Source organism: Solanum stenotomum, chromosome 4, assembly GCF_019186545.1.
Source record: "Solanum stenotomum isolate F172 chromosome 4, ASM1918654v1, whole genome shotgun sequence".
NCBI classification, from domain to species: domain Eukaryota; kingdom Viridiplantae; phylum Streptophyta; class Magnoliopsida; order Solanales; family Solanaceae; genus Solanum; species Solanum stenotomum.
The window spans coordinates 4,004,731-4,032,388 of NC_064285.1; the positions used below are offsets into that span (position 1 = coordinate 4,004,731).

The following is a 27,658-nucleotide window of genomic DNA, read 5'->3' on the forward strand; positions in this document are numbered from 1 at the left end:
CCCCCCCCCCCCCCCCACAAACATCCCCCACATTTCATATTAGCAAAAGTTACTATGGAATCACTTTAAAATTTTGAACCAACACATATCCTTGATATTACGCTTGTGTTAGAAAGAGTGGCAGTCAAAATCTTCATTTATGAAATTAATTAATATTGTAGTACTCCTAGAAACAAAATTCTACATGCACATTCTATATACTCATCACATGTGGACATAATTATTTGGGCCATTCAGTTCTAGCTGGAACATCTGCATGGCATTTGGTAGATACTAATAATATGGTAGAATAGTTTTTTATGGATCTTTAATGGCTACTAGCCAGATTACCCTCAAAATCAAGCTTTTTGAAAAAGAGATATAACTAACACAAGCAAGGTAATTCCAAAAGGCAAGCACTTCATCCATAATGAACTTCAAAAAAATTCAAAGAAATAAAAGCCAGACAACTGGCAGATAAGCATAACACAACTTCAAAACAATTCCAAAGAATTCCCTTACTTCTTTTCAACAAACTCATGTTGTATGTCGCTATTGAAGGTTTCTATAATAGACGCAAGGGCCTTCTCTCTTGTTGATCCCCTACATAGCCAACAAACGAGAAAAAATATCAGTCACATTCTTTGTCAAAAGCAAATCACAGTGCCATATCCAAGCTATCTATCAACTGGAGCTACTAAGCAAAATAAACATCATTATTGCATTTGCTTTGTAGTTCGGTCTGCTTTAGGAAAGTTCTTTTCCAAAATTCAAAACTATGAACATGTGAATTAATAAGCAGAAAAAAAAATCAAGAATTAAAGAAAACACTGGACTTGTTAATGCAAAAGATTCTATTGACAAAGGAATCTTAATGATTCACCGGGAAGGATGGTGAAAAGAAATCTTGGTGATCCTCACAATCTAATGATTGGGAATTTGCTTAAAGATTCTCCGCCCTACCTCACCCCAAGTATATGCTTCAACAGGAATCAATATAATTTGTTTTACCTACCTATGTTTTTCTCCAAAATAAAAGACTACTCGCCCTTTAGTACTTCCATATCAATCTATCTCAAAATTTATATTTAATCTTATGCATTTTACTTAGGAATATAGTTATAACTTTACCTAATGTAGTCAAAATTAACAAAAATGTAAGTTTAAATTGATTCTTCCGGTTTCCCACTTATTTGAAGGTTTTATTTTTTTGAGAAGACAACGGACTAATTTGAAGGTGTTATTTTTTTTTTTTGAGAAGACAACGGACTTATTTGAAGGTATTTGAGTTTGCATGGAACTTAATATGTTAAGTCAGCCTCTACATTATATAGACACAAGAACAAACTATTAAACAATGATTGGAAAGTAAATTTGATAAATAAAACAGCCAAAATTTACACAGTTACAATAATTCAAAATATTTAAAAGTTGGGGAAATTATGTAAAAATACCAGACCGTTTCAAACATTTCTATTTTGTTTCAATGTGTCAAACAAAGGCAACTTTAGAATTTAAGTTTTATGGGTTCAATTTTTAAGTTTCTTAGCATTGAACCGATTATATATATATAAGTTATGCGTTCATATCTACTATTTATTACAATTTTGGTTGATTTTTACACATAAATTTGTTCCACGCCAAAAGTACTGGCTTCACAATGCTACATCCGCCTCTGTTGTCAAGCACTTCCAGAAGTCACAAAATGACAAAAGAAAAAAATAAAGTATTAGGTATATTGGAAGGAAAGAGCACATATTTTCCTAAACACTCAATCCAAACTCCCAAGCCATCTCCCAAATTATTTTCTTGAAGAATTCGTTACCCAAAAGTACAAATCCAATTCCAATTCCATTTCATTTGGTACTCAATAGGCAACATAGAAGTTTAAACTGATTCATATTATGTAACGCAACACATTGAAATATAATTGAACCTTTTTTCATAGAGTGCATCGACACATTGATCAAGCAAAGTTTCCTTATCAACTTGAACATCCTCTGCACCTGAAACAATCATCTCTGATCGAGAAGTTGACGATGAACTCACGCTATCCGTGTCATCATTATCCAACATTACAACATTCTTTCGCTGCGAACTCTCTACAACAACAAGAACAAAAAAAAATCCTCAATTCACAATCCCTTATCCCAATTAAACCCAACATCCATAAACAAACAAAAAAATTAGGTTTTCAAACTCTTACAAAACTCAAATTCAAATCAAACAACCAAAAATCAATTTTACCCAAATTCCAAGTATTAGTTCATTAATTAAACTCTCAAATACAACCAATAAGCAAAATAATATTTCTATAACAAACCCAATTCCATTAATTCGATATCTCAGGAATCTTAGTAGCTCAGTTAATTCTGAACTCTCATATCATAGGTGAGGGTTCGATTCCCCACCCAAATTTCAGCTAATTTAGAACATGAATTCAGTAAATAATTCCTAAAAAAATAAACTTTAAATGTTCAAAAAATTACCTAAAAACTAGAATAAATTTTTCGCTAATCTGTTAGTCAAAAAATACCAAAAAAATGTCTATAAACCGATACAAAAGCAGAACTTACTTCTTCCCATGGCGACAGCTTCAGGTAACAAAGGGTTAGAAGCAAAAACAGAGTTGACTAAAAGTCAAACGATGAGAATCAAAGGGGAGAAATTGATTTGAAAAAACACAGAAACTTCTATACTTGTTTGAATGGAGGACCAATGTATCCATAAAGAAAACTTTAGGGACTGAAAATTGAAGTTTCTGAGATTGTTTACAGAGCAGTTGAAGAAGAGAAGGAGAGTCAGACAAGAAAGCTTTGGTATTTATATGTGAAGACTGAAGAATTCTGCTGTGAAAATTTTTATTTTAGGAAAAAAAGAGAAGAATTTGGTATTTTTGGTATTTTGCTTTGGAATATTCGAGAATTGTGTGGAAGGGGTAGGGGTTGTTGTGGTGAGGGTGATGATGTGGAGCGATCGTCACCGTTAATTTTATTTAGACACTCGAATTAAAATTTATTCCATTTTGAGAAAAATAAGACTTGATAAAGTGTTTCTACTAAATAATATTTGCTCCAATTTTGGAAAAGCTTTCACACATGCTCCGAGCAAGGGCAGAGCCAACATATTGTTAGGGGTTCATCTGAACCCTCTTCGACGAAAAACATTACTCTTTCTGTCCCAATTTATATGACTTATTTTCCTTTTTAGTCAATCCCTAAAAGAACGACAAATTTCTATATAAAGTAGTAATAATTTAACTATAAACTGTTCATTTTACCCTTAATGAAATGATTTACAGCCACACAAATTTCTATCATTCATTTTAGACCACAAGTTTTAAAAGTCTTATTTTCTTTCTTAAACTTTATGTCGAGTCAAAGTACCTCACATAAAATGGGACGGAGGGAGTACTATTTATAGTAGATATTGAACCCCCCCTTCGACTAGTTGATGTGTTTACTTCTTCGAATTTTGAACCCCCTTATTGAAAATTCTGACTCCACCACTGATTAACCACTTAAAATATATCATTATTTTTAAGAGACAATTATTAAAAACACCTCTAAACTTGACGCGAATTATTACTTTAGTTCTCCAACTGATCAGAGCATATGTGAAAGCTTTTACATAATTTAAGGTAAAATTTATAAATTGGGCAATAATTATGGTAAATAAATCTTATAAGCTGACATTTTACATAATTATTTCTTATAATATATGATTATATATTATTTATACAGTATGGATACATATGTGTAAGATATTTCTCTAGCAAAAACAAGTGATCATGCCTGCGTTGGTTGGCCCAACAGGCCCAAAACCCGGTGGAGGTTTTAAATCAATTTTCACTTCTTTTTGCTCTCATTTTTCTTCTTTGACAACAGTATCTCACCAGCAAAAAGTATAAATTCATATCATTATTTTGGAGATAATTACAATTGTAAGCATATAACAATTACAAGAACTTTCTCTAAGGCCAAAAATATAATACCTTTTTATATGAGATAAATCTAGGGGTGTTAAATGGGCGGGTTGAGTTGAAATTTGAGATATTACAATAAGTTGAAATAGAAATTAAGTTGGGTTCTGACCTGCCCAAGTTCACTTTGAGCTCAAATGGGCTTAAAAGGAGTTTGTTTTTTGTCCGCTTAATCTCAATTATTTTAAAAGGAACTTTCGCATATAGCCACTAAAAAATAGCTTAATTACGCCCATAGTTATAGTCAGTGGCGGATGTAGAGTGTGTCCAGGGGGGCCATCCGACCCCCCTCGGAAAAAAAATTACACTATATATATAAGATCAACTTTTTTGTGTACGTGTATATAGTTAAAATTGAACCCCCTGAGCATATGTCAAAGGAGTAGCTCAATGGTTTATGGGGTTTAGGATTTCGCCTATGTTTTATTTGAACCCCCTTGATAGAATTCCTGCCTCCGCCACTGGTTATAGTTTGCTAATTACAATTCGTAACTATATGTTATAGGGAGGATAGTGGCAAGCAAGATTGGGAGAGGGAGGAGAGAGGCGAGTGAGAGAGGGCAGAGAGACGAATTGTATATGTATATCTCTCAAAATAATTGATACAAATATAAACATATGAACTTTAAATCGTTATACAAATTATATTATACAAATTACATTATATAAATTATATTATACAAAATTATAAAACTACACTTGTATACAAACTTTAAAAAGTCAAACAAAAAAAGATTGAATGTATATGGTGATAAAACTGAAAAACCAAATGAAACCATCGTCATATACAAATACAAATCAAATGAAGAATTGTTAGTTGCGAATCATATAAGTGTGGCGAAATTATACAAACGTGACTAATTATACAAACTCGAAGTCAACCGACGTAAATAATGATTAGTGTTAGTCGTGAGTGGTAATTATAGCAGACTATAGCTATGATGACTAATTAAGTAGTATAAGTTTGCTTAAACGCATAATTTTTCCTAATTTTAATATATTGTTATTTAAACAATTTGAATTTCAACTCAAGAAATTTTTTAAAAAGAAGTTACAAATTAATAGATAAATCCTAAAAGATATCAAATAGACAGCAATTCATACTTTCAATATAGGAACATACATTCATCAATGCAAATAAAGAGTCTTAAAACAGGTTGAAGTTGGAGATTAAATTAGGCTCAATTGAGGATTCTCCTAAAATGGGTTAAAGCTTGAACAGGTTGAGATTGAACTTAATTAAAATTATCTTGAACTCAACCCTTAAAATTCTGAACGAATTAGGCGGATTACCTATAGTTGAGCTCATTTTTAACACTATGTCTCATATGCCTTATATCATGTTAAGAGTTTCTTGCTTCTTTGGGTGTGTTTGGTAGGGTAGAAAAAAACAAAAAATATTTTTAAATTTTCTAATGATTGGTTGGTAAAAAATTTAAAAATATTTTATCTGAAAAGTTAAATTCTTTGAATATAGAAGAAAAAAATCCCCGATAAAAGTTGATAAAAAAAAATGAACTTCACAAGTAACATTCTAATTGATCATTTCACGTCCACCCTCCAATATATTCTACTCTTATCTTGACTAGATAGTATATATATATATATATATATATATAAATATGTTTCAAATAATATTTGTTGTTTACTTACTACTTATCAAACATCATAAGATTAATTAAAAAAATCACTAATTTTCGTGGAAATAGCTTTTCCATACCAAACCCCTTCATTATCTTTTCCGAAAAAAAATGTATATATATATATTCCAAATTTTATCACGTTTGGTATTATACAATTTTATTTTAAAATTGTATATGTTGAATCCATTAAACATAAGACTACAGGTTAGTTTAATATTTTAGAAGGTACAAAATTTTACTGAAGGTTCCAAACTCAAATCCCACTATTTGTAGCTTTGCTCAGAGAGACGGATCTGCATGTATATACGTGATTTAAATAACTATAATAGTCGTCTCCAAAGGGGATGGGGGCTCCACCGTGATAAGCTTATCCAAGACGCGAATTCGAAATTATAAAGTCAAAAGTCAACAATCTTTTTCATGAAAAAATGTAAATAAACTTCTAGATAAAAATGCAAAGACTTTTTATGTTGAATGAGATGAGAACCTAGGACAAAATAGGAAAGCCAACAACAAAAAAACACTATAATGCAACAAAGAAAGAAAGAAAAAAAGAGTCATATTTGATGGCTATGAGCTTTTTAAAAAGTGGTGTCACATAGACCATAAATTAAGCCCCAACCAGAGGCTGAGGCCTTGTAATTCAAAACAGGCCAACAACAGCTGTAGATACTGCTTACAATACGAGCGGAATCAGAATTTTAATTTTACAAATTTTAATTTTTTTAAATAGTAACTTCGAGTGAGGTAGCATTTGTGTTCTACATTTAGTATTTATGCATATTTAATATGTTTTTTTAACACAATGTATTGTTTAAATAAAAATATTTTGAATTCAATCGAACCTGACGTTTTGACAGGAGAACATCTAAGTTTGTGATCTCATGTACGTTGTTTATTCTTCTGTTCTGGTGGACGTTGACTCTTTGTATTAACTCCAAATAGATACGTATATTGTTCCAAAAGAAAAAAAAAATCGAACGTGTGTAAAGAAGTTAACACAAATGTACAGTTGTTATATTAATTAACACACGCTTTGTATTTATAGTTAGTAGATCTTTTTTAAAAAAACTTTTAATTTCATTTGATGTTTAGTATTCATATTGAAGCTCAACTAATTTGGATTCGAGTCACGTAAGGCACCATTCGGAGAGAAGCGCTCTCTATCAAGGATTTTTTTATACCCATGACTCGAACCTAAGATCTCTGATTTAGAAAGAATCAACAGTCTTATCCATTACATCATATATGTTGGTTGTTTGTTAGTAGGTGTAGTCGATTTAACTTAATAGTATTGCGCTTAATCCACGTTACTACTCAGGAGTTGATTGACAGAGTGTATAAGAATATATTAACAAATATTGGAATCTATTAGTTACAATGTTGAGATTAGTTATGCTGAAATTATTTCTTAATTATTTGGTATTGAGTTTAGTTTATTTATATAGTTAGACAAAGAATGTCATTTTCATTAATCTCTTCAATCAGAAAATTCTCTAAGAATTAACCATTATTTGTCCAAACTAAACACCTAAGAATTAACCATTGACATTGATATTACAATCCATCAAGATTCTTGGAATCTCAATTACCAAGTATTATGTTCCAAATATTCAATTATAACTTTCCACGTATTAGAAGTGTTAAAATCTTTATATAGTGCAAACAATAATTAAAATCTTTAGATAGCCACGATCTTTCATTTGACATAAAAATCCTAACAAATCATTAAGTCAAAAGAGTAAACACCACTAAAGGCAAACAAGAAAAAAAGTTTAGAAGACCTAGGATTAACATGTGAAACATGTGTAGAGAGAGAGAGTCATTAGTGGTTGTGCAAGTTGTAGTAACAAAACTTTGCATTTGATCCATGTCTTTTTCATGTTTACTATCTATATGTAACTTGATAGGGAGAGTTATTTGTCTTATTATATATCGTGGCGGAGCTAGAATTTTAAATAAGAGGATTTAATATATGAAGAAATAGACACGCGAAGTAGTCGAAGGGGGTTCGCATCTACTATATCTATTTAAAAATTATTTTAACCATGTATATATATATATATATATATATATATATATATATATATATATCCACATGTTTCAATATTATTTGTCAGGTTTCAATTTTATTTGGACTTTAAAGGAAATTGAATCTTATAATTATAAACTAAGAATATGTTAGATATATTAAATATATTTTTTAAATTCTATAATCTTAAACATGTAACGTGTTAAAAGTTAACCCAATATATACATTCCTCCATTTGTTAGAATTTTGGGGAGAATCTATAAAAAGGCGGCAAGGTTTAACGAAAATATTTAGATAGCAAAAGACAAATTTATGATGAATACAATTTGAGAACACATTTTTTTTAATTATCAAATGAGCAAATATTCCAACATTTAACCTCTCAGAAAATATTTTCTATTTAATTAAGTCAACAAAATCAGAAAGGATATTAAAAGAATATATATAGGGAGTTAATATGCTTTTTGTATAATTTTAATTTAACTTATAAACATTATTGATGCATGTGAAATGCGTATATAAATAAAAAAATATTTATGAACTTGTCAAATCACTTTGAATGTTTACTCCGATAGGACCCGTTTGTTTTTATATATAAATATAATAAAAAAAAGCTACTTTTATAAAATAAAAAAAGTACTTTTATAAATAAAATAAAGATAAGATTTTTCTATCATTCAATTTTTTAGTTGTTCATTAGTCTTTTCTAGTTAGGTATAAAATTTTAATTTCATTCGTACTGAATATGGAATCTTTGGTCTTTTCTTCACTATATACTTTCTAACGGAGAAAAGTCTATGCCCAATAGGGGAAGACTGTGGTAAAAGGATATCCGTCTGTTGATGGCTAGCTCGTAGACGCAAATATTGGACCTAGGTTTGTTGATGGATCTGGTTTTGTCGAACAGATCCAGATTCAAGGTTCGAACACAAAAGCCCACTAGCCGAGCTGAACTGGTTTGTGTTATTATAATACTTCATAAAAATTATACCTCAATCTCAAATAAATTGAAAACTAACCATATGAATATTCATTTCTTCGTTTAAGATTTTTTATTTCAGGAGTCCATTTATTTTTTAAAAAAAGGATTTTAAATTTCCATGGTTAAGTAATCGTCGTGTGACAAAGGGTTACTTCTGTCTTTGTTTCATAAAAGTATATGATAGTTTTATTAAAAGCAAAAAAGAAAAAACCTAGGTACAACATATGCAACCTTTGAATCAATCCAAAAGTCGATATCACCTCAAGAAAGGAAAAAGAAGCTCAAACTCCGTTAAATTTTATTTAGATACTTAAATTATAACATATCTTCAATAAGTTATACGTAAGAATAATACTATACTTCAGACTTATATATTTTTAAAAATTAAGAGTGTGTCATCACTCAATCATTATATAAATAAATTAATTATATAAAAGTAAAACATGTCTGATTTATTAAGATTAGTACATATCTTATTAAAGAAGGTAAGATATTTTAACAGATTAAGCTTTTCCAAAATCTTGAAGGTAAATATCTCATAAAAATACTTTATCAAAACAAACGATAATTCAAACATCTAAATGAAATTTATGGATTGTATATTTTATTTTTTAAAAAAAAGACACATCCAATAAAACAACCAAAATTTACAAAGTTTAAAAGATATTTACAAATTTTTTTTACATTGTATTTGACAATGTTTTGTGGTTATCTTGAGTAGCTATAATACAAAAGAAAGAAACAAAGAAACAAAACAGGGAGACAAAACATGTGGTTGACAGACAATCAAAACGACACATCAGAACCTCTGGCTGGTGTTGTTGCAGCGGCGTTACCGGATCTTGGTTGCCGTAACAGACCAATCAGTGTCTCCGCCTGTCAACAAAAAACGCTCAGATACACACGTATTTTACGTGACATAATACACATAAAATGTCATATATAATATGGTGTAGGATAGAAATTACCATGCAGAATGTCAAGTAGAACATATATATTTATCTGTTCAACTTTGTTCAAATTTAAGTATTAATACACATATAAATGAAAAACATAAATATTAGCTGAAGCCAAATGAAAGAACACAATTATATATTTTATATTATTCTAAATAATTTATGCTATTTCAATATAATAAAGTACAAATTGAATAATCCCACATGAAAAGGGACCTATATTTTCATACTGAAAAGGACAAAAACATCAAATTGAACTAACTTCAACTCATCCAACGACGAAGCTAGATACAATATTAGGTACGGATTCAAATGACTTGACAATCGATCAAATATATAAATATTTAATTATGAATTCGATTAAAATTAATAAATCTCAAATCTTGATTCCGAGTTATAGCCATAGGGGCAAATACAGTGGAGATAGACTAGTGCGCCCACCAAACATAATTATATTTGTCCATATCCAAATCACATCACTATAATACTTTCTATAGTCTATCTTTTACCAATTATATATAAGCTTAGTGCAAACCCTACTTAATTAATTAGCTTAACTCATTAATTAACGGAACCTCTTTACTTAATTACCTGCTTCACATTTGAGGGCAACGATTGGTAACATAACAATATTCTATCTAAATTTTAAAAAAAATTCTTAATTCTTTTAATTTTTATATCGAGTTGCGTAAATTAAATTAAAATCGGATAGTTTAGTTATAGATATTTTGATTTTTACCTTTTGTTTGGCGCGATTTGTACCCGACTGTGACAAAGCAACCAATGGGGGAATTGCGCCTTCTCGAGCCACCATAGTACGGTAACTAACGCTATCTTCACAGAGCTGCAACAATATCGCTGCCGCGATCTCCTTCTGCCGCTGTGACCCGACCTCCACGATCTCCACCAGCACCGGAATTCCGCCTTCCTCCACCACCGCGGCCCTCGCTTCCACCATTGATATCAAAACGCTCATAACAAATGCCGATTTATCCACCATGTTTGAACTGAAATCCGCCATTAATTCAACTAACGGTTTCATAACTCCGGCTTGTACGGCTCTAATTTTGTTCTCTTTCACGGTACATAGGCAAAACAGAGCAGTTGATGCATCCTTCTTCCCGCGCAAATTGCCGGCTTCTAGAAGGTTCACTAATGGAGGTATCGCACCGGACCTTCCGATCGCGATTTTATTCTCTTCAATTTGTGATAATCGAAGCAGAGCACAAGCGGAATTCTCCTTCGCAGTTGAATTTCCAATTTTCAAAGCTCCAACTAACGGTTTAATCGCTCCTGATTCTGCGATAAGCTCCTTGTTTTCATCGCAGAGAGATAAATTCAGCACCGCCGTGACACCGTACTCTTGAAGCTGAAGATCAGTGGAAGAGATAAGCGAAATCAACGGTTTAATCGCTCCAGCTCTAGCAATTTTCAAACGATTCTCCGGTTTATTCTTCGCTAGGAGCCTAATCTCCATTGCCGCTTGTTTTTGCACATCCATAGAATTCGACTCGAGATCAGACACGAGTTGTTGAATCAATTCATCGGAGTTATAATTATCCGACGCACATGCAATTAATAACCGCCGGCTTTGAGAAGAAGTCGTCGGAAACTCGCCGGATCTATCGCTATTGCAGTCGCTGAAAGCAGAGGAAGATTCATTAATTCCGAGACCGGTAAATGTTCTTCCCATGTAAGTGAAATTAGATTGAACTTCTGTTTCCATTGTCTTCGGCTATGATGATCTAATTCAATTCATCAACTGTTTTCGTCGCCGGCAATAGGTAGTTAATGTTTCCGGCGAGTTTTCAAAGGTTTGCCGGTGTTATCGGAAAATGAGAGGTGAAAGTCGAAACGACGGCGTTTGGTAGGTGGAGTTTGATTTGGGCCGAGTGTGTTAATGGGCTTTTGAGGAGAATTTGAAGAAAGTGGAAATGGAAGATATAAGAGAAAGGAGAGAAGAGTACACGTGGATTAACGCCTAGGAGAAAGGGATGGACACGTGGGTGACCGTACAGAATCCAAGTAGGAACAGCACGTGCGACTTTTAATGCGTGAGTGGAAGGTTCGTTATTCGATACTCTTTTACTTGTCTATCATTTTAAAAATAAATTTTTATTTTTTCTAATTAAACAGATATATATCATTCGTTAATAGCTTAGTTCATATACATTCTTATCGTCAGAGGCGAATCTAGAATTTTAAGAAAACGGGTGCACTATTGCTTTAAAGATAAGATCAAAAAATTTAAAATAATAATAATAATAACAATACATTCTAAATTGCTTTCAGAATTTAGCTTTTTTTTTTTTTTTTTAATGAAAAATGTGTTTTTAGTTAATAAAAATAAATTGAAGCGAATTTGGGCTGCCTGGGATCGAACCTGCGACCTGTGAGTTGAAAACTTGCAGTGGTACCAGTGAACCATCCAGCCATTTTGAGAACGGGTTCAACACGTTTTAATTTAATATATTCTTTAATAATTATAGAAGTAATATATCGAGTTTAGTCGGATGACCACGGGTTCAGATGACCCAAAATTAGTACATAAATTCGCCCCTGCTTATCGTGCACATGCAATAGTTGATCCAAATATACCCTTATTTATTTGAACTGCGTTTAGTTGTGATCCTGACAAATCCGCATTCACAATCCGTGCATCATTTAGTTGTGCGCTAGGGGAAGTTGTGACGTTAAATCAGCCTCGTCTTTTAGAGGTTTGGAACCCTTCCATTGATTGCACCATATGTAAATTCAATCTGACTTCTAAAACAAAAGTGAGCATAAGTGAGAAGATTCACTTTCCCGCATCCCTCTTCCCATGAGCAGAACACTAAAGATGTACATTACATACGTGTTATCTAACTAACAACCACTTTCAATTCTTCACTTCAAGGAATATAATTTTTGAGTTCGAGTCTCTCTGGATACGGAGTTTCCTTTGTTGGGGAATGCTTTGCCTGTCAATATGCATATTCAAACTTAGTCGGATTCTAATATGAATTTCAGACATCGAATGAAAAAATAGGGGGAAAAATGATATAAAACCTTAAAATATAGGAGTATGGTTAATCAATGCATTAGATGTCTACCATACGTTAGATGTTTTTTCTTATTGGATTTGGGTAATGATAACACTTTTTTTTTATATATAAAAAGGACGATACATTAATCAAGACACTGGCTGTCCTTTTTTCCTTTTTTAAGTTGTGTGTTTCTTGTCCAAGCGTGTGACACTTCATGTCCATTTCTCAGTCTCTGTGTCAAATAATTGTTTTAAACAGGTCATGAAATTAATAATGGACAAAGTAAAAATGAACAAAAAAGGATATAATAATTTAAAATTTTATTTTTAAGATATGACATGAGAATAAGGTTTAATAATCTTCATGTTCGAGTTCTTTGGGTATATATGAAATCGCTTTTGTTGGGAAGTATTTTATTTCAATATGAACTTTTTGATATAAATTAAACTATAATATAAATACTAAACATCGAATAAGAAACAAAACAATAAGTTAAAGAATCTCCAAATCACCGCCTACCCCCATACCCCCGGCGCAAAACTCTGTGCTTCACTCCTCAATTTGTGGTAATGGATCTATCATATAGTTAATAAAGTATATTATATAGTAATATAATGAAAAAGTCCCTTGCCTATTGTAAACAGCCAATCAAATAAACAAAGTTTGTACCTTTCTATTTTATTCTCTTTGTTTCAGTTTGTTTGTCTATTTTAATTATAAAATTTAAAATAATAAAAGTGATTTTTAAATCTTGTGATCTTAAACTAATGATATGATAAATATATCAATATATCTTTTTATCTTGTGATTTTAAACATATCATATTAAATTTTTTATCAAACATTCGAGAATTAATATAGAAAGTTTCTAAATGTATAGAAGACTCTCAATTGATTGATTGTAATGTTTAGGATGTTATATATAATCCAGTAATGTTTAGAGATATGACTTTCCTACTCAGATATATTTCTTGATTGTTCGAACATTACTTAATGGAAGTATGCATTCAAGAGGGAATACGTACATTGCAAATGATACATTACTAATGGGAGAATTACATCATATAGGATATAGAGATATATCCGAGAGAAAAATTTTGTATTTTTTAAACGATAATTTTTTTAAGAAATTATGATATCTTAAATCGTATATTTACGTAACTTTTTACTAAAATTTTATCGATTTTGTGCCAAAAACCCATAAATTTCCATGTCACGTTTTCAATTAAAATAAAACATATTTCAGTCAACGAGCACTGTAGGAGAAAGTTACTGGTTCAATCTTCAAGTTTTTTAAGAACTACTTTTTGGTATATGACACATGTCACATGCTAAATATGACACGTGTATATGACCAAGAAGCTGAATATTATTTGCATTTTTAATCCTCCTTTACTTGATACGTTGTATTTTTTTTGTAAGAAGATTATAACATTATAAAAACATAAAAAAAACTAAAAAAAGAAGTGGCCAAGTAGCCATTACTTTATCTTAGTGATAATTAGGTACTTTATTAGTAACACTAACGTAATCTAATCGAACGATAAAACTGTGGGGTCGCAACTTTTTAATAAACTAATTAAATATCTTCAATTTGTGATTGAAACACAAATTTTATTTGACGAGTGTGTTTAAATATGATATCATGATAATAAAATGAATTTTGAACCTAATTCAATCTTAACATTTAGCTCATGAATTGAAGATCGTACAAGACCATATAAGAAAACGATTTGCTATCTCATCCCTAATATGGAACTACTAACAACATACTTCACGTATGTCTTCATAGTAAGCCTAATATAGTAACTCACTTGAAAATTAGAGGAATAATTTGTTATGACATATTAAATGTATACATAGCAAGTGTATATCACATAAGTTCTATAGAAAAATAGTGCCATGATTTTATTCCTAATCGAACTTGGTCACGTACTCCATAAAATTCAACTATGTTATTCAGACTCTCTAAAAATATTAGACATATATCGATTCCTCCACAATGCACTATTTTGGAAGGATCGAATGTGCATCAATTGTCATTTTTAAAGAATCCAAGCAACATAATTGTATACCTTCAAACTTTAATGTGAAAATTTATTTAATTTAAAATATATAGAAGTTCCATGTTTTGAACTATAAGCAGGAACAGATGTACATCCACTAATATAAGGCCGCAGATTTCGTAAATTATTCAGTGTAACATAACAAACAGTGCCATTATTTGGGAGTTTCAAATAGAAATAGGAAATTGTTGTACAGCATCAGATTCCAGTTTACAGTGAAGATAACTAAAAGTTGAACTTGACATGGAACCTCCGAAATTTCGTGAGCTACTCAATCGCTCCAATTATCTTGGTCGATCGCAAAAGATTGTCCTTCCCTCCCTTCCTGCATATCAGCCCAGATAACAGAAGGTCTTAAGAGGCCAATGATCAGGTACCCTCAGATAAGGGTGTCTAGTAAATGAAAAATGTTAATGGTTTACAAGGCGTACCAATTCCTCGGTAGTGGTTCTACTTGGAGACCACACAAGAATTTTCCGGTCATTACCACCCGTGAATAGTTCCTGAAAATACCCAGACTCAAATTCATTGCTAACATGGAAATAAAAGCAGTTCAACAGAGTTCTGGGGGTGGGGGTGGGGGTGCCATCTACAATGAGATCACACAGCGAAATGAAGCAGCGCCTTGAGATTCAATACTTCACTACGTAAACCATGCTTGTTTTTCTAATTATGGGGCGTGGCTAGTGATCCAGCTCACATTGGGTCTAGTGCCCAGGTGGTTTGGCCAATAGTGGGACAAGAAAAGATGGCATCTTTGTCAAGCTTTTACTTTGACAAGAATCATATGAGAGAGGTCAATAATAGAAACAAGGTTGCTTGTACTCTATGCTGCATAATAACAGCGTCCTTGTTATGAGTTCTTTTACATTTCATGTACTTTTTGGTATAAAGAAAGAATACCTGTGTATATTTGCACTAGGATGACATACTAGCTAGCTGTGGGTGAGTTGCCCGCTGGATTAATGTTTTTTGTCACACAAACTTCCAGTTTGCAATGAATGAAGTATTTTAGTTTATCTAAAGATGTTACCACTCAAATACTTCAGGTCCACGAGGTCACAGATTATGCAGAATTCACTATTTTACCAAAAACACATGTGCCTAGGGGGAGGCAAAAAAATTATGTACCTGGTCCAGTGAATTGTACAGACAACAGTTCACATTTTCATAGTGGCCACGTAAATCCATCATCGTTTTGCCCGACCACAAATCAAATGCCTACAAGATTTCCACATTAAGTTACTAAAGAAAAATAGTGTTGCATAATAATATCAGGGTGGTGGTGGTGGTTATTTTTCCTCAAAGAAAATGGGGTTGGGGGTGGAACAATGTTTACCTTAGTAGTTGACATGCATGGCACAAATACAAGTGTTGAATCATGAGACATGGCTAACTGTGTAGCTTTTGTGGCCTGGAGTCGTGATGTTTCAAAGTTCACAAGTGTATTGCAACCAGATTCAATATCCCATAACCTTAACCTTGAATCAGAACCTGAAATCCGCAGGAACAGATGATTAAGCTTCAGTTGCAGGTTTTTTCCCACCACGTAGCCAAAAGCAATAAACTATCTGTGAGATGCCTTGATCACAAGGGAATAACTCTACCCATATCACATCCTATCGCAAGAGTGTTTAAACGACATCTTACATCAGTGTTTTAAAAACAATGCCCAAAATAAACAACTTTGCTAGAGAATTACTAGAGAAGCATATCAAAATGAGATTAGAAAGCACCATAATCTGCTGTATAAATTCCGGAGGTGCACTTCACCATTGACCAACTATAAAAAGATAAAAGCAACATGCACCAGACCATACATTGTTGTACATGCATCTAACAGAAATAATGGCGTAAGACCTTCAGCCTCTTAAGTGGAGGATAATAATCACAATACATAAACAATCCAAGCAGTAGCAATACAAAAGCTCATTGAAAAGAATTGCGATGTCAACCTGCACTAAGGAGATACATTCCATCATTGGTCATTTTTAATCCATTGACAGCACCATAATGCGCAGTGGCTCTATCTTGACTAGAGAGCATCCCTGGATGCAGTCGCTGCTTCCCAGACCCCCTCACTTGTCTAGCAATTGCAGAGTATTTGATACTCACACCATTTCCCATTTTTTTCTGAGATGGACGGCCTTTTGCAGATGAATTTGGGCCTCCAGAAGATGGTTTCAGTGTGGAACCCTGAGCAGGAAGATAGAATATATTACAGGCAGAAAGAAACCTTAAGATCAACAGAATCAGCAATTCCACCCTGATTAAGGTTTTCAGTGGATCAACTCACATAAATTAAACATAGGGAAATCGTTGACGCAAAACAAGATGGGACTAAAAACATAGATTTACTTGTAAAACCAGAGGACAACTGTGTGGTTTCTGTGCTCTCAGAAAGAAAAGGCAAAAAAGTTGCAATAAAACCAAGTCTACTTATAATCTGCTCCCTTTTCTTCTCCAAAGGGTACCAATATGAAGATAGAGAAAAACATCACTTCTTAGAACACTGCCCAATTAAAAAAGGAACTCGCTTGAAACAGATATGGTACACCCAAATGAATCAGATAATTAGGTTTTAATTTGTCAATATTAAATTTAAGGACCATGAACAGCTTACTATCACAAACAAAAGGCAAACAATGATCCCTCTCAATTTTATGTGCCATTAAAATTTCGAATATGATTCTATATAATACGTAACGACGAATGGCAGAAGGTAACCTTGTTTGCAGTGGATCGTGTAAGAAGAGATGGGCGTCTTCCAAGCTGAGTATGAGACTGATCCAAAACACGAAAACATCCTGCACGCCTGATGTCCCAAAAGCGAATGGCGCCATCGCATCCCCCTGTTACCAAAACCCACTCACTAGAAGCAGACCATTCAACCGACATTACTCCATCTGCCATTACCCAAGAAAGAAAAACATCTAAGGGCTTCTGAACTAGTGGTGGCACTCACAAAATGCTTGAACGAGAAATAAAAAAATTATGACCCTGTAGGAGTGGTCCATTGATTTGGAGAGGTTGAAAATGGACACACTGTTCTTTTTTCCTAAAGGTGTTTGATGGGACACACAAGTTTAAGATGTTAATTTGACTTGAGGATTGTACAATGGTAGCAGAAGAAAATATTGAAGTAATGGTTGAATAGTTAGTTTGATAGAGAATATATTGAACCTGCCCCTCTACCCTTCTCCACTTAAATACAACATGTTTGTCAGCAGTAAGGTTTGAACCCAAGGATAACTTCCAAAACCTCACGACATAAAGCTATTGAGAAAAACTCCCCAGTAGATAACACCAAGTCTGGTAGATCTAAAAGGTACAGCATAGCAAAAGCATATACTTTATTAATGTCAGTAATAGATATCAGCTTACCACGATGGCCAGATAATGTGTGAGCAAATGCACCCGAAGAAATATCACAAAGACGAACTTGAACATCTTCAGATCCAGCAGCAATTAACATGTGTGATGTTGCCACCGGAGACATGGCAGTCTTGTACACTTTTCCAGGCATTTTGAAATTAACTACCACCTTAAGAACAATTAAGGAAATCCAAAATTAGGCAAGAAACTTGTTTAATAAAAAGAAAAATAAGCTGAAAAACTACACTTCAGTGGAGTATAATAAGATGGTCACAAAGCAACACTACCTGTGTTGTGTTAGTATCCCAGACATTAACGTAATGATCGTAAGAGCCTGTAATAAAAAGTCCCGTGTCAATCGGATACCAGCTGGCTGTGGAAATGGCATATTTGTGGCCCTGCTCATGTTGCTTGTCAACCAAAAGTATGTGCTTATGCTTTGCAATCAGACCACTTTCATCGTAATCAGTTGCACGTTGGACATCATAAACAGCAACTGATGCATCCGAAGCAGAGGATAACAGATATCGTCCCTCTGTCAAATCAACCTGATTTTGTGATCACAATAAATGTACACAAAGGTACTTTTAAAATAATGCAAGTTCCATCTACATACCTCAACCAGATATAATCTGGCAAAAATTATCTAAAATAAACATAAAGATAAATGAAGATAACTTAAAAGAATTCAAATTTTAGTTTCATGTACTACTCTGAATAATCTAAGTTGGTCGGACTCTTCACTTTCGGTGCCGCACCCGTGTTGACATGATGTGGGTGTGGGTGTGGGATCCGTACCCGACTGGTCAACAGGTTTTGGATACTTTGACCAAATTTGAGGGAGAAATTTTGGACAGATTCAATGATTTCTGTAATCAAAACAAAACCTAAGGTGAAATTGAAGAAAATGGAATGCCTGGTATATATAAATTTCTATTGCCACTCCCTTTCCTTTTATCTCCTTCCAAGATTCTCCTCTTGATCATTTTCTCCTCCTTGAGTCTTCCATATAATATCTCATAATTTAGGTTTTATAACTCTATGTTTAGCCGAATCCCCAAACCCGTATCCACACATGGATTCGTATCCCGAATCTTAAAATTTAGGTCATAGAGGATCCAGCCTCTAGATCTGCACCCGTATCGGATACCCGCACCCGAGTCCGAGTAACTTAGGCTAAAGCCTTAATTTCCTAACAGGCATCTAACCAAGCTCATAATCTGACTTTCTCGAGGAAAAAATACTGTGTGCAATTGAGACCAAGATTACCATATCCACAATCCAACTTTTCTGTAGTGTTACACTTATCTGAATTACTTCTCCAAAAGTATTCCTAGTTCATTTTTACATTTCAATGGGCTAACCATTATTTCCATGAAGCACGTATCACCAAGTTTTTTCAGGCAGAGTTTGTATATTAATATTTAAGTAAACATGTTCGAAATGACCAAGGGGCAGAAAGAGTATTCTCATCTCGCGTTTCTTTGTAAGGTATGAAGATGCAATTGACACAAATGCACACAACATGCACACTATAAGGCACCAAATATATAAGGGAGTTAATGGTTCGATGCAAAATAGAGATACTTGGAGATAGCACTGCATCAACTTCCATTAAGCTTAATTTTAAATTTTATGCTTTATGTGGACCACTACATTCTATTAGCTTAGAATTTTCTTGGAGCTAATGCCAATCAATTCCACCACCTCAATCACAAAATACTAGGGCTCGGCTATATGAATCATCAGCCTCTATATGATCTCTTTAATCCCATTCTTTGAAACTAAAATCTGTTCCATGTATGAACTACGTGGAGGATAGCACATGGGGATGAGTTACAATAGTTTATTTATCAACATTTCAATAAGGAACACTCGGAGTTAATGATAGTCATAGAAGTCAGAAAAGTTTTTTTTTACAAGGCATAAAAGTTGGAAAAGGTTGACATTGCAATGAAACTTGCCTAACTAGAAAACACGACCTTAAACATATCAGACTTATTCTTTGTGATGATCTTGTTAATTCCAAAGAAAAAAGCTAACTATGTGTGTGTTTTAATTTTTTTTTTGAGAAAGGTAACATTTATGTGTGTGTTTTAATTTATAGGTCACTCTTCAATTCGGGACGTTAAAAAATGTTAAACACCATCCATTTCTATCCAACTTTTAGGTGTCGTTTGGACGTGTGATTCCAAATCATGATTTAAAGTTATTTTGACAAAGCAATTCTGATTTCAAGTCAACATTTGTTCATCACATTTTGAACAAAACTTCAACTTTAAATTCTAATTTCAATCCAATTCACCTTAAAGGTAGAAGTTCAACTTCAAATTTGGGATTTCAAATTTTCTAAAATTTAAAACTTAGCCCATAAAACACACCCAAATATAAGTTGGTCCGGCAAATAGGAATCCTTTGCTAATCGTTAATTTATGTAGGTGTGCTCGTTTGGTAAGATTTTACGCTCCATAGTTTCAAAGTAGAAACTTGAAAATTAGAGTTCCTCAAGTTGTGACTTTTGGAATTTCAAGTTGTGTTTGGGCATGCATTACTTGAAAAAAATTAAAGTTTGTGAGGGAAGTCCTAAAAACCCCCAAAAAACAGTCTTTAGGGAAGTTAAAAATATTTAAAGATCAGATTTTGAAAATCCGATCAAATTTCATGGTCAAATAGTTATCTGAAGATAAATTTTCAAAATCTATGGTCAAACGCTAGCTATAAGAGTATACAAAAGTTATGATAGTTTTAACAAATAGTGTTTTTTCATGCTAGAACAATTTGATTTCAAACCTTTGTGTACAAAACTTCTAACCAAACACAATTTCAACTTCAAATCAACCTTCACCCAAATCATAATCATAAACTTCAAGTTCACATCCAAATCCCTACTTAAAAACTGAAAATACAGTAACAACATTCACCTACTAACTTCAAATCATAGGTAGATCCGGTTCATCAAAACGAAAGAAAATGAAATGTGACCTGAAGGGAGTTGACGGAGCCACGGTGAGGAGAAATGATATCTTTGTAGTTGGAGAGTTGAATAGAAGCGATTCTAGCCGACTTAATACGATTGCTGAATAAATTAGGGCGAAGCTTGCCAAATTCTCTGTCTCCGATCTCCTTCCACATCGTCCTCGCATCCTTCCCAACCAATTTACTCCTCTCTAAATTACCCCAATCACAAACACCCAAAAACTATCTATACTTACACAAATCAGCTCTGATTCAACCAAAAATTGAAGATTGAATAATCTAGTGATGAAACCAATCCTGGCCTTTGTTGTTTCTTCTGAACATTTCCTCAAACACTTGGTGGCTTTTCTTCGATTTTCGATTTGCCCCCTTTTTTGTGCAGCACTAGCGCCTGGCGATGAAACCCGATGTGAGAAATGGATAAGTATAAAGAGGGATTTTGCAGAAAGGCCAAAAGATGACAAGATGTCTTCGTGGAGAGGTACTATTCACCTTTTCTTAAAGGCTTAAGTCATCGATGGCCCTTAAAGTTGTTAGCATATTTCATTTAGACATTTGAACTAAGGCCAGTATCTATTAAACACCTAAATTGTTCAAAAAATTACCTATTAAACATAAAATGCTGATATGGCAGAAAAAGTGTTTTTCACCTTCTTTTGGCGCGTGAAGACATCTGAAATCATATTTTAATTTTTTTTTAAAAAAAAAAATTACAGTTGGCATTGTAAATAATTTTTAAAAAAATTAATCCAAAAAAGGAAAATCCCCCACCCCCTTCCTCCCCGTCCCCTAATTTCAGTCGTCTTCTTCACTGTTTTCAGAATCAAACTTACAGTGTATTTTTTTTTAAGATCAAATAGTTGGATTTACTAAAGAAAGAAGAAACAAGATTTTTGGACATTGGAGTAATGAAAATCAACTAATTAGCTCTGCCAGAAAAAAAAAATTGGACATTGAAGTATAAAAATTTAGCCGCCAGCTCCATTTCCAGCACCTCCAAACAAACATCACCAATAAAATTAAAATATAAACTCATTTAACTTATAAAAAATAAAATTAAAGAATTCGATAAAATTAATTTGGGTCCTCTTGATTTCTCTTTGCACCCGATTTGAAATAATTACTTCGTTAACAAACTCCGCTTCTTCATCACTCTTGTACGAGTCTCACTTTGTATCTTTCTCTCACGTATTAGGTACGGAAAGTTGTTGTTATTTTAAAAAAAAGTTGAGTCTACAAGTAGTTTGAGAAGATATAGAGTGAATTAAGAAGAGAAATGTTGCCGGAAAGAAGATGAAGAAGAAAGGCATAGGGTAGAAGAAAGGGGGTGGGGGTAGTGTGGGGCCGGGTAAAAATGTGTTATTATAGACAATGTTTTTATGTATATTAAAAAGATTGAAAATATATTTGTAGTACTTTTTTTTTAATATAAAAATCATTCTTCCATAATTTTTGGGCCCCACTTGCCACATGTCATCTTTTCATTAATTATTTTGCCACATCATCGAGAGTGTATCACACACATTTTACATTTTTCACTTATTATCAAAAAATGTCTAATAGGAACAAGATTTGAATAGACAAAAGTGTTCAATAGGTATTAACCCTAGTTAAGGTGTCTAAGTAAAATATGCGGACAACTTTAAGGGGCCGTCGATGACTTAAGCCTTTCTTAAATAGAGAGTATTTTGGGTGTGTGTACTTGTTACGAAAGCGAAAACATGTTCCACAAATGATATTATAAAATAGTTCAAGGTTCGCGTGAGGAAATTAGTAATTAAGATTGGATAATATTGCAATAATTATAGTATTTTATTTCAATATATTGGAATGTTACATATTGAATGAAATCTTTGATTCTTCTTTTCAAAAATGATTTAAGGGCTTTGGAGTTTGATCTTGGTTTGTAACTGAATTCGAGGGGTTTAAAGATTGACCTTGACTTGTGTTTGAATACAAGGGTTTGAAACTTAGATTGAAGAGAAATTTGTTGTGCTTAATCCATTCGCTCTCTCTGCCTTCTTAATGTGGCGTAGCTTCGCCCCTAGCTGAAACGTGAATAATTTTAACCATCCATAAACAATTTAAATTTCATGCAGAGGGGATTACTATATAGCTCTTCCCCTAGCCGGAACATGACACATGTACATATGACACATTTTTATTGACCTCTAATTTGACTAGATATATTGCGTCTTTTTAACTAAGACGCAATCAATACATGGAACCAAATACCAACCTCCTCAACAAGGACACAACCCTCGACTCTAACTCAGAGTTCACCCCCTCCCTCTTCCCCTGTTTGAGATTCAGGACATGATCCCTAACCCCCGGCCTTAATCCTAGACCCAACCCTAACTCAAAACCTAACTTGACTAGGATTCGAGACACAATATCGATTCTAGCCCGAGACCCGAGACCCAACCCTAACTAGTGATTTGACTTGACACTAACTGGGACTCAAGACATAACACTGACCCTAGCCCGAGACCCAAAACCCAATCTTAACTTAGGACTTAGGACTCTACATCATCCCAACCCTAACCAAAAACCTAAGATACCTGTTGAGACTTGATTCTAACTTGACACTTGAACCGTGAATTTTACTAGGAACCTAACCCCGCCCCGACCATGCACCTGAGACTTGGACCAATCTCTGACCCTTACCTCAGACTCAAACTAAGGCCCGACCTTGATTGGAGAACTGAGAATCGAGCATGGCTTGAGATTCGAGACCCAACCCTAACCTTAACCTAGGACCCAAGTCTCCTAAGCCTCAACGTTGATCCAATATTTGATTCGAGATGCAAAACTCAAGCTCCAACTCATAGAAAAAGTCAAAGTAAATTTCAAGAACTAAATCCAAATTAAAGTATATCTTAAATATGCACTAGAACTAGGTTGGTATTCGGCTAATTTAATGATTACTTTTGAAAATAAATTATGTTGTATTGGCTAAAATCAATGCAATATAAAATTATCTTCTATTGATCCATAAAATTTCAGACAGACCATCAATTTTTTGGCCATATTTAACACCGGTACTTGTAGCCAATGATCTATGAGCTATTCAATTGGATACCTTTTGATGTTTATATAAGATATTCTACCATTAACGTAGATTATAAAATAAAATAAAAATATTTTTTTACTGATGTATCAATATATCTATAATCAATATTATATTAAAAAGGAGAAGAAAAGATCATACTATGGGTACCTTGAACTTCAAAAAAATACGAGTACAATTCAAATCCAATTCAACACATATGAAGCTAGTATTGCTACAAATATATTGTTCAACCAACTAGCATTATATATGTGGCAATTAATGCAATTCTTATCATGTAAAAATATGATCAAGGACATGTTAAAGAGAGTGTCTGGATTTCCAGTCCAACTCCATAATACAAGATTTACAAATCAATAAAAAACTAATTGTAGTCACAAAAAAAATGATTATCACTAGTTGCTGTTATATATGGACATGTTTCCCAGCAACCAATTTATGTTCTTTTGGTCCATTCACTACACTTCTTGGAAATATTGGCCCTTCACATAATGTTACATTTTCTTCACTCAATTTTTTCACATGCCTCCTTTTTGTCCTTCTTGAGCTAGCTTTTATGATTGGAATAACGTACCATCCAATTGATGTACACAATATCGCAAAACACCTCCCATAAATAGCTAAAAAAATCAATATCAAGATTATAGCTAATGGCATGTAATAAGTTGGCTTCTTGAAATTTGCTAACCTCAAATTCCTAAAAAAATTCCTTCTCTTAGATTCCACTTTTCGTTCTTCTGAAATATTTGATGAAACCTCGTGAATAGTCTTCTTATCAACAAACTCTGACTTCTTCTTGATCATTTGCTTGTCATCATCAGTGTCACTAGATGATGTTTGATTTTTGTCCTTCACTCTGACAACAATAGGCTTGATTGAATTTGAATTTGAGAAAACGAATCGTACAAAAGAGATATCATCAGATCCCATTTGAGTATAAATTTTTTGTTTTTTGTCTTCAAGATTGGCTAAGAGTTTCGAAAATTTGTCTAGGCCACGATCAGCATAAGGATTGTATGTACTATTTTTGCTTCTTTTTGATGATTTTTTTGGAGTTGAACAAGGGCTTGATGTTTCCCTATCATAATCTTCACCTTCTTGATTATGAAAATTTCCACTTCCACAAATAAAATGATTAAACATCTATGAAAAAAAATAATATAAAGAGACTATAGGGATTTTGGATGATTTTGGTTTTGGAGTGATAACTTTATTGTTGAATTTAGAGACTTTTAAAGAAAAATAGAGGGTGCAATAAGCTTATATTTATAAGAGTTTGTTTGGAAGACTAGATCTAAAAGAGGGGGAATATAGAAATAGTCAAATCAAAAGAGAGGGCTTTGAACTTTTCTTATATATCTATATAGCATTTTGTTTGTATTTAATGTGGAATTATATATATATATATATATGAATAATGTACTTTTGGTCCCTCAATTAATAACTAATTCTTATTTTGTTAAGCACATTTAACCTTGAGGACTCATAATTGGTATAAGAGATAAGGGATAACTAATTCTGAAATCAATTTTAGAATGAGTTTATCTCATGTTTGATAATTGATTAGGATAAAATTGATGAATAACTTGTTCCTAAACCAAACGAGCCAAATTATAAGAAATTCATTATTTATAAAATTATAATATCCTCAAATATGGGATAATAATACACATATAAATTAATACGTTGAAAATCGAATGGTTTAGTACTTAATAATTCGTTGATTTTGTAATGATTCATAGCCAGAAAGATCAAAAGTGTGCATATATATATATATATCAATTAATTAAAGGTTAAATATGTTTAACTAGAAACAATGAGGACTGAAATTAAGGATTTATCAAATTAGAAGGACCAGAATTGCTGATTTTTCTATAAAATATTTCGTTGAATCTTCTTTGGAGTATTATTGTTCGTTTGACTAATTAAATTATTGTAAAAGAGATAAGTGTAGCACGTTGAAATAATTTAATTTATACTTCTAGCAGTTCGAATATGTTATAAAATAAAGTTTGGGTGATATTCTTGGAGGAGTAGTTTGAATGGTCAAAAATACACTACAACATTGACATGGAGTCTACTAATTATAAAATAAATATTGTTAAAATGGATTGTGATATGTATTCGAGTTTATTTGAATTCAGTATTTCTAATATAGAGGATAAATTTATATAAAATTATATAAAAAATTTGTAACAAATACAAGGTTTAACTTATATTACTATTACTATATATTAGAAGAGTCTAGGAATTACTACCATTGTTCCAATAAAATCACTACAAATGTCCAATACTTACTATATAAAATATATAAGTGGGCCCCACCACCTTCCACTTAAATACTACATATTATATATTATTAATTACTATACTATAAATCACTACTAATATCCAATATATTTATCAAATTATATAAATGGACCCCATCACCTTTCACTTAAATACTACATATTATATATTAATTACTATACTATAAATGACTTAAATACTCCATATTATCTAGTACAATAATTAACAATTATTTGACACTTTAAATTCTATCAATGTCATATAAATTAGGATAAAAAACCTAACATATAATATTTAAATATATTTAAAAATAATATAAGTAATACTATACATTACAATAATTAACAGCTTAATTATTTAAAACTTATATAAAAAATTTAATTGACTATCTAAATTCTATTGGTACCACATAAAATGGATTATATGATAAACATATATTGTTTGAAATTGACGAAAAAGAAACAATAAATTACAATAATTAATAAAAAAAACAGTCGACGAAATTGACGAAAAACAAATTATAAATTACAATAATTAACAAAATAAATCTCTCGACTCCAACAAATCTATCAATTAATGCCACATAAATGGGGACATGGCAAATAACATATATTATTAAAAAATTAGGTTAAAAATGTACTATAAAATACAATAATTAACAACTTAATATATTAAAGAGACATATAAAAAATGGTTAATATTTGAAATTCTGCGTGTGCCACATAAATTAGAACAAAAAAAGTAATAAATATTATTTTCAAAATTATTTTAAAAAAAGTACTACAAATCACAATAGTTAAAAATTTAAAATATTTCTAAAATCATATAAAAATTTCAATAATTTCTCAAATTTCATAATATGACATAAATTAAAATTAAAAAATAATATATATTGGGCCTGTGCTGGCACGGAATCCTATATCTAGTATCATTTATAAGTGGTTATAAGAGATATTGTATCTTTTATTCACCCATACTTATTTTTTCAAATTGAAAAATGCAGGTCAACTAATTAATACGACTAATAAGACAAAAAACATATTGGAAAAAGAGATAAACTTCTGGAGTTATATATATAAAATATAATATAATATAAGAAATTTCAATTCCTTTTCTCATTTTCTTTTTTTTTTTTCAACTTCATTTATCTCTTTTTTTTTCTTTCCATTTTTACAAGTAGTGATGCACATCGTATACCTAACGTGCCTTGTACAGATGTACTAATAAATTAGGTGTCAGTTCGATAGGGAGTATTAGAAAAAATAGTCTATATATTATGTATG

General features: G+C 32.2%; 3 protein-coding genes and 1 pseudogene across 3 annotated transcripts in view; all 4 read right to left on the bottom strand.

Moving 5' to 3' along the window:
- The window catches only part of LOC125862577 (uncharacterized), a 5,563-nt gene extending 2,727 nt beyond the window's left edge, over nucleotides 1–2,836 (bottom strand). The window contains exons 1-3 of the mRNA XM_049542688.1: nucleotides 2,556–2,836; nucleotides 1,916–2,081; nucleotides 502–582 (exon numbers count right to left, since the gene is read on the bottom strand). Coding sequence (XP_049398645.1) covers nucleotides 502–582; nucleotides 1,916–2,081; nucleotides 2,556–2,565 — 257 coding nt within the window. The 5' untranslated portion in view covers nucleotides 2,566–2,836. The remainder of the gene's footprint in view (nucleotides 1–501; nucleotides 583–1,915; nucleotides 2,082–2,555) is intronic.
- Nucleotides 2,837–9,234: 6,398 nt separating this feature from the next.
- Nucleotides 9,235–11,360, bottom strand: LOC125862579 (U-box domain-containing protein 4-like). Its single transcript, XM_049542692.1, has 2 exons — nucleotides 10,314–11,360; nucleotides 9,235–9,494 (listed from the first exon to the last, which is right to left on the bottom strand). The coding sequence occupies exons 1-2, from the start codon at nucleotides 11,298–11,300 to the stop codon at nucleotides 9,405–9,407; spliced, it is 1,077 nt and encodes a 358-aa protein (XP_049398649.1). The 5' UTR covers nucleotides 11,301–11,360; the 3' UTR covers nucleotides 9,235–9,404.
- A 3,414-nt stretch (nucleotides 11,361–14,774) lies between these two features.
- On the bottom strand, nucleotides 14,775–21,505 carry LOC125862576 (WD repeat-containing protein ATCSA-1). The gene is made up of 9 exons (XM_049542687.1): nucleotides 21,023–21,505; nucleotides 18,328–18,588; nucleotides 18,050–18,209; nucleotides 17,393–17,571; nucleotides 16,621–16,861; nucleotides 16,005–16,159; nucleotides 15,797–15,886; nucleotides 15,097–15,168; nucleotides 14,775–14,990 (listed from the first exon to the last, which is right to left on the bottom strand). The coding sequence occupies exons 1-9, from the start codon at nucleotides 21,170–21,172 to the stop codon at nucleotides 14,937–14,939; spliced, it is 1,362 nt and encodes a 453-aa protein (XP_049398644.1). The 5' UTR covers nucleotides 21,173–21,505; the 3' UTR covers nucleotides 14,775–14,936.
- A 2,878-nt stretch (nucleotides 21,506–24,383) lies between these two features.
- Nucleotides 24,384–25,287, bottom strand: LOC125862580 (uncharacterized; annotated as a pseudogene).
- Between the last annotated feature and the right edge of the window lie 2,371 nt (nucleotides 25,288–27,658).